The following is a 13,497-nucleotide window of genomic DNA, read 5'->3' on the forward strand; positions in this document are numbered from 1 at the left end:
CATAAAATTTTATGTTACCACTTATTTTGTTATATAAAGCATTATACTAGATTCAACAAAATAATTCATAATTTAGATAAAAATGCTTCTTTTACTCATTCATTTATTTATTTAACAAAAATTTATTGAGCACCTACTACTTGCCAGACACTGACAAAACATTGGGGGTAGAGTAAACAAAATAGACAAAAATCCTTACCTGTAGGTAATTTATAATCTAATGACAGACAATATAAATAAAGAATATAAAGAGAATAAATACGTAAAATATAAAGTATGTTAGATGGTACTCAGTGCTTAGGAAAAAAATTAAGCAGGGAATGGGACTAGGGAAATCCACGGATGGGGGGCAGTGGGTTCAATTTGAAATATAGTGGTCAGTGTAGCCTCACTGAGAGGGAGCATTTTGTTGGTATATTTATCTTTTTTCTTATATAAAGTTAGTAAAAGCTACTACTAAAATTCAAAGAAAAATGATCACATTTGTAGATTGCATTAAATGATGGAGGACCTTAATTATCAAGCTGTTTTTCAAAATTATCCTGAATGAAATGCGGGCTCAACATTTTTGAGCATGGAATAAAAGGATCAAAACATTGCTTTAAGAAGATAGGGCCTTACTTGTGCTTTAAGAAGATTGAGAATGGTGGTTGTAAAGACAGACACTGGATTCAAGAAAACAAACTGGTTTTGAACTGCAGTAGTCCAGGAATTAGGTCTCAGTGGTCAGGGTAAGAGTGGTAAAGATGTAAGAGGATTTGTAAAGTGAAAATCAACAGAGCTTGGCAATCAATAACAAATTGGAGGTAACTCAAGAAGATGAAGAAAACAAAGTTAATTCTGAAGTTTTGACTCTTTAAAGAAAATAAAACTAGTTCATTTTTGTTATACTGAGTTTGACGTATTGGCAGGAAATCCCTGAGGTAATGGGAAATTAGACAGCTTAAAAAGAATCACAGTGCTCTAGCCTAGAAAGGTCCTATAACACGACGCTGTTCATGGATTAACTCTAAAGATGAGGAAAATATGACTTGTCCAAGATCACCCATAGCTAAATAGTGACAAAAGCAAAATTAAAATTCAGTCTCCTGACTCCTATGTCTGCTTTCCAAGAGGTCATCATTTATATAATAACGAAACTAAACAATGATAAACTTGCAGGAAAACAATACAGTTTAGTAAACTTGGTTGTGTAGCCAGAGTCATACATAGATTTGACTAAAAAAGTGACAGTTGGCACTGCAGGAATTGAGGAGATTGCTTAGGCACCACTTGCTCGCCACTGACTTCCTTCTCCATTGCATGGCTTCCTTGCACTCACACAGTGATAGTCTAGATCTTGTCATCACCAGGAAGGGATGTGATCCACGTGAATAATGACTAATTCAAGCACCCTGCAACAATTCTTCAAACTCATCGCCTAAGAACCCTTTCTATTTTTTACAATTTATCAGCCTTCTATCTTCTTGACTTTCTTTATTAACCAGTTTAGATTCCATGCTTTTTAAGTTTTTTTGCAAAAATATCAATATTAATTTCCTTGAATCTGTGATTTTTGTCATTGCACCCATAGCCTGTAAAGACACATCTATCTACATTCTCCACACCTGCCTCCAAACTTCTAAGCATTTTGCCAAAGGTTATCCAACAAGGTGTATTCAACATAGTATAGATTTGTGATCACCAACTTAAAATGAACCCTCTACACTGCTCAGCAACCTTTCAAGGACACTCTGTCAACTGGTTCTTCCATTGATAGCTTCAAACCATTGCCACTATTGTCAAATCTACCAATTTATTCTCAGCTCATATGATTGACAACCATGTTGCTGAGAAAGTGAAGCCCTTAAATGAGGCATCAGCTTCTCACTACCAAATATATAACTATACGCTAATACATCCACTAATACACGAGAGGAAATATTTCTCTTACTCTGAGGCCAATCCTTCCACCAGTGTTTCAGATCCTATCTTATCCAGTCTTCTTAGGCAACTTATACTTTCCATTATCCCTACTTGTTCTTTTTTTTTTTTTTTTTTTTTAATTATTTTATTTATTGATTTTTGCCTGCGTTGGGTCTTCATTGCTGTGCACGGGCTTTCTCTAGTTGTGGCGAGCAGGGGCTACTCTTCATTGCGGTGCACGGGTTTCTCATTGTGGTGGCTTCTCTTGTTGCAGAGCACGAGCTCTAGGCACGCAGGCTTCAGTAGTTGTGGCTCATGGGCTCGGCAGTTGTGGCACACAGGCTTAGTTGTTCCTCTGCATGTGGAATTTTCCCGGACCAGGGCTCAAACTTGTATCTCCTGCATTGGCAGGTGGATTCTTAACCACTGTGCCAACAGGTAAGTCCCCTACTTGTTCTTTAATCTCATTAACTGGATCCTTGACAACATTATTTCAACAACCCCTTCAGCTCTTATACATTACTCTCCTTGAGAATCACATTTCTTAAAGAATTACATATACTCATCACCATTTCCTGAGTTCTCACTTTCTTCTCAATCCACTTCAGTTTGGCATCCAACCTCAACTGCTCTATTGAAACCCTTTTCTGGCAAGACCCCTAATGACTATCATGTACACAATTGAGCGCTTATTTTTTTAGACCTCTTCTTTCTTGGATTCTCAATGGTATTTGAGATTGTTGTCCACTTCTATCTTTTTTAAATGACTTGTTTTTATTCCCAGAACCAACACACTCTTCTTTTTTTTTTTTTCCTCTCCTCTTGTTGTTTCTTTTTAGTCTTTTTTTGGAGATCCCTTTTCCTCCATCTGGCCATTTAAAGTTAGGAGATCCTCAAGTCTCAGTCATAATCACTTTTTTCATACTATACTCTTTCTGCATGATTAAACCTACACTTTGTTTGGGCTTCAGTTACTCTTATGAAACAATTACTCAAACATTTATATAGCCAAATTTATATTCAGCTGCCTACTTGATATTTCTACTTGTATCTTTCAGCAGCATCTCAGACTCAACAGAATCAAACCCATGGTTTGAACCCAATGGTTCTCTTCATTGTTTCTCATCTCAGTTCATGGCAACTTTATAAATAAAGATGCTAACAAACAAACAAACAAAAAATGAACAACAAAAGTATCCATGTAATGTAAAATACAAGTGACAACACAATTCTGTTCATGGCACTTTCTGCTTAAGATTGTTTCAGTTGCTTCTTCTTGGACACAGGGCAAAGACCAGTATCTTAAAGGTAGCTTACAAGTTCTGAAATGATTTTGTTTCTGCCATTACTCTTATTAAATAAATACATATTTGTAGATTGAATCAATAAGAGAAAAAATAGGACCAGAAAGAGAGTACATGCTGAAAAATCAGGAAAGAAGGCATGGCAAAATGTCCCATAGTTATAGATGTCAATAACAGCACTGAAAAATAGAGGGCATGACCAACATGTCATAGATTGGTCTAGGCGAAAGGATGCTGATTAGGGGGAGTCCATTTGATCACTGAGAATCTTGGTCATTAGGGAAGAGTTTCAGTTAATGGGTGAAAATGAAATTTAGATTAGAAAGGTTTAATGAAAGACATGGAAAATAGGATTATAAAAGCTGAAAATATAGCCTATTAATCCGAGAAGTTTTGTGATAAAGTAAAAGAAAGAGAAAGGAGAAGAGTTGAAAAAACGTCACGGGAAAGAAAACTTACTGTTGAACAAGAAAAAAAGAGTAAATACAGGGGAAAGGGAATGAAGACGTAAAACAGTGAAGGCTAAAGATCAGAGAACTTTCTTGATAAGGAAAATGCACAGCTATTCTTCTGACAAGAGAAAAGCCACAAAAAGATGCATAAACAGAAAAGTTTGGTGATTAATTTTGTTCAAAAAGCACATGGAATAATTTGAATGCCTGTGATATTCTTGGTCAGTCAAAGGCAAGGTTATCTGCTTGATGAGTGGCAGCATCCGGGGCTTAAACAGTATTCAATTATGGGAACTGGTGTTATGGAGGCATCTGATAAAATCAACCAGAGATGAGAGGTAACATTCCAAGAATGTGCAGCACAATTAACCAATAATTGTTTCTTATTAATGTTTCATTCATTATTTAAAGTCATCATTTACTTGTGTTGCTTTATTTTTTTCCAGAAACAGAAGACAGTGGATAAAAGAGAAGAACTATGGTTAGGAATCTATGTAGCAAAGATTGTAGGCTCTTTGGATGGACACCATTGAATTGCTCTAGGAAAGCTCTGAATCAGTCTCACAAAATAATGGAAGGGCCATAGAGTCTCATGAAAGTGCGTGGTGTTCCAAATGTGAAGTAGGGTTATAAAATGTTCTCTGAGAACCAATGAATTGCTATTAGACAGGCAGATAAAAGATGGTAGATAGTGTCTCAGAAATAAACAGGAATACTTAATGAGTGTGCCACCCTAACCTGGTTCACTTTCCAAGTGGTTTCAGATACATGAAAACTGCCATATCTTAGTACTAACATAGGGTGTTAGCAGTAAGTACTACCTCTGATCACGACAAAATACAATGTTAGTGATGAATAAGGAGAATTCTCTCAAAATACAACTTTCTGCATCATGTGATCTTTCATTCTAAAGAAAATAAATACATAAGATGTCTGATAAAACTGTGCATTCTATATTTATATTATTATTTATATACTACAGATATATAAAAATGATGTTGTGGTGAAACACTTTGACTTGAGTTGACTATTAAGGAAAACAAAAAGCTTAAAATTTCATAATCTTTTTCACACTTAAATAGGCTCTTAAGATATTATTTAAAGAGATTAATTAATGGAAATGATTCCCCTTTGAAACACATCTTTTGAAGTGAGACTAAAGTAGTTCATATTTAGTAAAGTGATTAAAATTTATTCCATGCTGGTTTTCCAAAGGGGATTATTTTTTGGACCAACTTCCCAATTAAACCCTGAAGTGTATAGTGGGCAATTTGTACATGGGAAAATGATTTTATTTAAAATATGAAAACCGCTATGCAGTTGGCCTGTACAGTGACCGCACAGCCCTCAGTGGAGTGTCTGACAGACTGCAGACGTCTGGGCCACTAGTTTATTTAATCAGCTGATCACAGGCATGTGGTTCTAATGACAAGCTCAATGCAGCCAACTGTACTCTTCCAAGAAGCATAGCTTTAGTTTTCGTTAAGAATTTTAATATTTCATATCACCTTAAACTACTTGTAAATGGCTCAATTTGGGGTCAAATTATAATTACTCATTTATTTTTAAATGGCTTTTTATTCACTGAAAGATAGATGCATATAAATTACATGTCTGAAAAAAATTTAATAATAAAAGACTAGAGGAAATCATTGTTCAATTATGTTAGTACTAAAGTGGATGAATCCTTGTTAAAGAAAAATAAACTTAATTAAGTATATCAGTAGCAATATTTAATCCTTTTTTACAATTCTAATCTCTAAAACTGAATTAAGGTATTATTTAAGAACTGGACTTTCTAGATTTAAGTTGCATAATGAAACAAAAGCAAGTTAATTTGAAAGAATTCAGTTTTAAAATACTTGTATTAAGTAAAGCAACATGTTTCATTAAAAGAATAAGGAAAACTCTTTTGATCTAATGCGTAGTTTCCTTAGTCAATAATTGTGAACTGAGATAAACACAGTCTTAAATATCACAGGTGAAGTTCAAACAGCCTTATATTTGACTATACAATTAGCTATGTATTTAGTCTTTAGTAAATGCTTTTGTTCACAGAACCCCAAATCATTTTAACCAATGTAAAAATAAAGCTATAATAGCCTAGTGTAGACCAATGTTGGTCTAAAATGGAAGTATGATTTATTAATTACATAAAGTTCTTTTCAGCTAAGGCACTTGTCATCCTGCTTTATACATCTCTTACAGGTGTCTACCTCATAAAAATTTACCAAATTTAAAATATAATAAATAAGAAATTACTTAAAATAGATTTGAGAAAGTGAGTTTATACTACAATATTTCTATAATTTGGAGCAAATATTATCAATACCTTATGCTCTGCGTAATTATGAAATTATACCATTCTCCTTCCTTTATCTTCTGCAGCTTTTCCATTCAGAAACATATATATTTAATTGAAGGCAAAAGGCTACACTTTAAGTAACCTGGCAGACAGGAACCAAATGTAATATATTTTGTGTTTAAAGGGCTTGAAACTTTTTTTATGGCCATTAATGATATTTCCAAGTTTTTACTGTTAAATACAGTTGTAAGAAGTCTTTTGACACTAACATCAAACTAAGAATGACAAATTGTTACACTTACCTCTGATCTCCTCCCTCTGTTCAAGTAAGTACAGACCGGGCTGAAAGCACCACTCCCACAAACGTACAAATGCGTGCGGTTGAAAGCCTGAATTACACGGACGAAGTTCCCGCAGCCATGCTAAAACAATAGGTAAATAAGCGGTTAGTAACCGAATGACTTTTATAGCTATTTCTAAGTATCACTGTGATACTTTGTTATACATTTTCCTTTCTGTCCTTTTTAATTATTGTTAGGAGATAACAAGAGAACATGGTGTATTTTAGGAGGAAGGTAGTTTACCAGATAATGAGTAAAATGATATGTCTCTCGTATTTCAGTATTTATATACTGAAATAAATACATTAAAAAAAATTTTATGTTCTGAAACTTTGTTGTTTTTTTTTTTTTATGTTCTGAAACTTTATGAGCTTACTCTTTATCTGAGAAAGTTTAGAAATTGAAAGGTACACCAAATTGTTTGCTCAGATTTTCCTCAAAACATTACACATACACACACGCACCCTCACATATTATTCATTCATGGTTTGAATGAACTTGTGTTTATAGAAGGTCCATATTATCATTAGTTAACAGTGGCAAACACTATTGGCTTTCATAATTGGTGAATAAAGCAGACCTTAAACGAAATGCCAGCATTGTTGCTTTCTATGAAAAATAATGGAATCCTGGATCTCTCTGCTCTTGATACCCTAAAATACTTTCCTCTCCCCCAAAACTCCTTTCTCACCTGTTCCCAATCCAACCATTGGAAAGGCTGTCATTTATTCACTCAATGGAATGCAAAATAATTATGGTAATTATAAGTTGATTATGACTTTGCAGAAATACATAAACATGGTCAGCACCAAATGCAGATCTCTGAAAGTGAATTAACCCTTGCATGTTCTACACTTGCAGGGTCACTATCCTTTGCTGACTATACATTAATCAAGCCTGAGGTTGAATGTGGTTCCCTTTACAAAGTCATTGATCTAGCAAAGAACATTATTAAAAATAATGTTAGAAATTAGAGACAAAAATTTTTATAAAGAAATATGTCAAAATCTAACGGGTTTTCCCATGCGTGGTCATACAGTGTAATATTTTTTTTCTTCTAGGTACCATGTATTTTACCAAATTTTTATAATGCACATTTATTGTTTATATTATTAGAAAAGTAAAAAAACAACTTTGCTAAAATAGAAACTTAAAGTCAATGTTATTTTATATTTTCTCATCATTTTCTCCTTTTATACTCATTGTTACTTGCCAGCAAATATATGTTTATTTTCATATGTAGTAACTGTATACACATGTTTCTACTATGGACTTATATTATCAAATCATCAATCACCAACTCTGCTGTTAAATAAATTTATCCTTACAGACCAGACTATACACTTTATTTTTATTTTAAGACACTAAGGATTTTTGTTAAATATATAGTGTCACTGTATCTTGACACCTGTTTATAGAGGTACCTGGAAATTGACTACATAACTTCAGATGAAATGTGTTTCTCTGGAGAAAAAAGCATAGATGAAGGACGGTGTATATATAGTATGCCTATGTTAAGGGTATCTGTGAGCAATGACACTTGTGTTTATTTTTTTCACATCCAAGTCCAGTCATTCTGGGATTCTGTATATAACATTTTCCTGTAAAACACGAATTCGATCCAATTCTATTAATAATAGGTTCTGTCTTTACATTTCAAATACAGGTTATACTCGTTTCATGTACATGTTTATATCAACATATTTGTTATATATATGCTTATTATGGCTAATATTTTTGAAAATTTATTATGTGCTAGACATTAGAATAATCGTTTTATATACTTAACCCCTTTTACTTCCCAGGAAGTTTGATTTTTTACATTTATAGATCACATGTATTGAGCAAACTATATGTACTTAGGCACTTTATATTCATTCAGATTTTTCAACTCAACCCCTTTTAGAAAACAAAAGCTTAGATCTTGTTTAGTTAACTCGCCTGAGGTCACGTAGCTAGAAACAGGTAAAGCAGATTTTCAAACACAGACGTGTTTTACATTGAATCTTGTACTTTTAACCACTTTATAATTTGTCATTGGGTGAGAATTCCATAGTTGTTACAGGGAAGTTTTTATAACAATTATTAATATTTACAGAGCTCTTAATCCTTTGATGTTAGCTGTTTTTAATCCTCACAGCAATGTTCCAATTAAAGTATTCAGTCCCATTTTAGTGATGAGGAAATTGAGTCCTCAAAAATGTTAAATGAAGTGCTCTAGGTTTAATAAATAACTCTGGGTCTTGAATCATGGCTACCCTCCACCATGAAGACTAATTCCCACACTTATCTGGTGATGCTTTACTGTGCTCCTCCAAAGCCTCCCCGAAGAGAAAAACACAAAAGGAAAAATAAATCAATTGCTTTAATTATTGAAAATCATTTTCTAGGTCCCTTCCATTTCCATTGTGCTTAGTTTCTGTCCACATTATTTCTGTCCTAGACCACTGCAGTTGTGTCAAGTCCATCCAGAAAATATTTATTTACTGAACTCATTCTGTGAAAGCACTGTATATGGTGCTAGCAATACTGAAATGAATAGATTCAATTCCTGTTTTCAGAGAAAGGGGAGCATAATACATCAGGTTGTAGTAGATGCTATAATAGGGTTATATTTTTCAAAGTGTGCTATAGAAAGAAAGAGGAAATGAGTAATACTGAAGTGGGTGTAATGGTTTGAGAGTGGATGTCACTTGAGCTGGAACTTGCAGAATAAGCTAGAGATCCTGACAGGCAAAAGCGTAAGAAAGGAACATTCCAAAAGAAAACACAGCATGAACAGAAAAACTGGAGGCATGATAGTGCAGGATTTAGTTGGGGAATAGTGCCTAGAGAGGACAGAGGATTATTGTGTGATGAAAACAGAGAGGCAATTAGAACTGGACTATCATCACGCCATAGCATGATGGGCAGCAGAGAGTGAATATAAGTATACAGATCTCAGAGCCAGACGACCTGGGTTCAAACTCTGGCTTTATCTTTTACTAGCTGTTTGAACTTGAGATATTTACTTAGCCTCTCTGTGCTTCCATCTTTTTATCTGTAAATGGTGATGATAATATTTGTTGTAAGCAGTATACTACTGAAGCACTTGGAACAGTGTCTGGCACATAATAAATATACCCAGTGTTAGGTATTAGATTCTTTCATATATATTTTCAGTTCCAATTGTCAGTACAAACCCTGTGTAATGGACAGGGAATTTGTCCTGCATACAGATTAGTACTGGTCCTGACCACAGTAGACATCCATAAAAGGTTTGCGGAATGAGACATCAGTGAAATTCAATACCATGGATGCTTTCTTTTTATTGCTTAATTCTCTTTCAAAACGATTTCAAGGTACAATGCTAAATGAAAAATCAAGCTGCTAACATTATGCAGAATGTAATACCATTTTATGTATATACATATGCATGTCATATACTAAAATGCTGGAAGAATATACCCCCAATTTTTAAGTTATTATGTTTGGGTAGTGTAATTTATTTTATTTACTTAACAGTGTGTGCTTACTATGTGCTATGTACTGTTCTAAGCTCTCTGCAAATATTAATTCACTAATCCTTTTAATAACCCAATAAGGTAGGTTTTGTGAGTAGCCCATTACACAGTTAAGAAAAATGAGACACAGAGAGGTTAAGTCTCCAGGGTCAGAGAGCTAATAAGAGATTGTTTTCTGTTGCTCTCTGCACGCTTTTCTAGGCCTTCAAAAATTTCTGTGTTAACAGGTATTAGTTATATAATTTTAAAATAGATGTTTTAAAATAATATATCCTGGAACTCAGATTAATAGGGCTTTAAAAATATTGACTCTTCATGGTCCACACTATGCAATGGAAAAAAAAAAAATACCTCTTAATTTTTTTCTTCTTGGCCTATACTTCTTGGTCTGGGGAATATATCAAGGTATTTTGATAAATGTATTCCTAAAGAAAATATATTTTCAAATAGTTTAGGATCCTCTGGTCACAGAAACAGGGAAATTGATATTCTACAATTAATAAATCAAGTTTGACATTGTGTGTATGTAATGCGTATAGGTCTAAATATATGTAACCATGCTTAATTTTTCAATGATCTCAAACAGTATTTACTTAGCACATTCATTATCCTCTGTCTCATTGGATATGTTTGACAGCATGTGTTATTGTTTAAGCTCAATTTATTTAGCGTATGAATAAAATATTAATGTTCAGAAATAAATAGAGCATGTAGGAATGTGAATAAATAGGGGCAATAAGGGAAATTGGGAGGTAAGTTATACTCTCTTAGCTGAGGCAGACAATAAGTTATATTCCCACCATGATAATTTATTTTCCTGATAAACATTAGTTCATTATATAGTATTATGATACACATTACCTGGGATCAAATTTTAAATTATATTGCATTATTTTCTAATAATTGAGTATTATTTTTATAGCTTTAATTAAAGTTTGATATAAGTAAAAAATCTAAAGGAATAAGAGATGTTTGATTCTACGGGTTTTTTTCAATTGTTATAGAAATATGAAATTTGTCACTAGTTTATGCTTTTCTTAGTAGAAGGTTAATATAATATTTAAAAGTAAAAAAGTTAATTTAACCAAAATATACCTTTAAAAATTGTGCATAATGAATTTATTATAAACTTATTAATCTAAAGGTATTAATAACTCAGTATCCACTGTGTCCTACCCCCAACCTGAGAAAAGTACTTGGAATAGATCCCCATGCTTACTGCTTCCATCTCCATCTTTCCAGATCTTGTTGAAATTTCATGAAGTGCCTAGATACAGATCTGGGCACTGGATCCAATCACTAAAAATGCAGTGAAATAAGTTCTAGAGCGTTTCAGGTGCACGCACAGGGAGGGGCAGCTAGCCCAATCCTGGGTGGCAAGAAAGGACTCTCCAGAGAGGTGACATCTGCACTGTTATTTGAAAGGATGAGTAGATGATTTCCAGGCTAAAAAGATGGGAAGGTAATTCAACAAGAAGAGAATCACATGTAGCCTGCACCAAAGGCTGAAAGAGAGAAAGGGTACAACTTATTTGAATTTCAGTATTATTGAACTAGAATAAGGGGAAAAGTTAACATAAGACCTAGCATAATTGCCACCAAATCTATCAAACCTTTCCTAAATATCCCAGGTGCAATGAATTTTTTCTTTGTCTTTTGTGTGTATGCTCAGCATTTATCATATTCTCCCCGGAGAAGTGGCATGTTTTATCAACTAAGAGCAAAAAGATCTAGAGCCATATGTGCCTGAGTCGGACAGAGGCCTCCCACTTGCAGGCAGTGCAGCTTTGGGTAAGTTCCTTACTCTCTTAGTGATTCAGTTTATCTATCTTAAAAATGTGGATGACGACAATAATGTCCATCTTGCAGCATTGTCATGAGGATTAAAATAAAACACTTAGAATAGCACCTGGCCCATTCCATTAAGTGTTGGCTAGTATTACTTGGTAATTATTGTATATATGTCTCATCATCTCCAGTATATTGTAAAGACTCTTAAAGGTAGGAACTCCACCTTATTTACCTCTGGTTCCTTCACTTCAATTAACTGATTTGTACAAATTAAAATATTCAGTTCCTGCATTTTAAAAAATGAAATATTAAGTAATTAGATGATATTTATTCCAAAAGAGCTAAGAGATTCTTAAATATTTGGTTTCATTGAGAAGTGTAATTAAAATGTTGTTCTATAGAACTTCTATTTAGCATCATTTTTCTGCCACTGGTATCCTGATTAAAGGACACTTGTTTGTAAGTACCTCACATGCCTTAAGCGAGATGAATTTGTCAACATTCTCTTCTCTTGCATAGACAGAACATATATTTGAAAGTTAGTTTGGTTATTATTTCCCAGGACCCAACAGCGTTGGCTGTACTACAACAGAGTCCACTACCAGTTACCTCTGATTGGCCGTGTGGCAGAATATAAAGATATCCATGATTGATATTACAGCATGACAAAACTACGTGAAAACGTAAGCATGTATTGAAGATTTCATCTAATGACGTCTAATTATAAGAAAGCAAATAACAGAGCATTTCTACTTTGCCAAAGGGAGAAAGAAATCAAATGACTTGGCTAAGACTCTTCAGAAAATCAACAATAATTTTTGGAAAGAGAATGTCCAAAGGTATCTAAATCCTATATATTCTGCCTGTGGCAGTTTGTATGAATGGGACACAGAAATTTTTTTGAACAAAGAACAATTAAATCCAGTAATTACAACCACAGGATATTATTGTGGCAAAAGGTGAGACATGATCGTATAAACATCAATGGGAAAAATCTCTACATTAAAGGATGAAAGAAAATAGTTTAATTCATGCAAAATTATTGAAATCATTGCTTCAGGGGACCAAAAAAAAAAAGTGCCTTTTCCACAACATTATACTTCATTCTGCTATTGGTTCCCTAGAAAACAATTGTAATGTACTCTTTTGAATGTTTCTTTCACATTTTTCTGGATTTTTTTCCTTTTCGATTGTGGTCCAACAGATCCTGTGGGTAGCAAATATGCTCCTGTGAGCTCCTTTTGCCCATTTAAAATTTTCTCTTATAAGGTGAATTATGAAACTAAAACAATGAAACCCTGAGCTGAGTCACTCCTGGTGAGCACTCTTGCCAAAACACCCGCTGGTGAGACCCAGAGATCTGCACTCCAGAGTCTGCTGTGGTCCTGCCTTAAGCCAGGCTTTTTCAGAACTTTGTTCTGAACTGCTAAGAATCAATAAAATATGAAAGTTTCATTTCCACACTTCTTCTTCCACAAGGAAGAAGTTTGAGACAAGAAGGTGAAATGACATCTAAGCTTCATTATAAACATTAAATGACTTGTGCACATTAAAGAGCTGTTCCATGTATTTTTTATAATATTCAAGAATAATTTAATGTGTCAGTTTCAGCAAGTCATTTGCAGAAATCAATACAGATTTATTCCTTGATTCTTTATATGGAATCTTTATATGGAATACATTTTGTAAAAGTATTGCACACTGAACATTTACTGATATTTGTATCTGCCTTGATTTTTGTTTCTGTGGTTATTTTTAATTAACAAAGATAACAGCCATTACTGGTGATTTATGCTTCTGGAATGTGCTGGCTAACCACTACCCTTTTGACGAGAATCGTTCTTTGGAAAAGCTCACATGGTATCTGGGAGCTACTCCAGACACTTGAATTATCAT

At 33.8% G+C, this 13,497-nt stretch overlaps 1 protein-coding gene across 1 annotated transcript in view; it reads right to left on the reverse strand.

The window, feature by feature from the left end:
* SEMA3C (semaphorin 3C) overlaps window positions 1-13,497 on the reverse strand; it is a 184,929-nt gene that overhangs the window by 75,883 nt on the left and 95,549 nt on the right. The window contains exon 5 of the mRNA XM_068550451.1: window positions 6,269-6,388. Within this exon, the coding sequence (XP_068406552.1) occupies window positions 6,269-6,388 (120 nt within the window). The remainder of the gene's footprint in view (window positions 1-6,268; window positions 6,389-13,497) is intronic.

Source organism: Eschrichtius robustus, chromosome 8 (genome assembly GCF_028021215.1).
Source record: "Eschrichtius robustus isolate mEscRob2 chromosome 8, mEscRob2.pri, whole genome shotgun sequence".
Taxonomy (NCBI): domain Eukaryota; kingdom Metazoa; phylum Chordata; class Mammalia; order Artiodactyla; family Eschrichtiidae; genus Eschrichtius; species Eschrichtius robustus.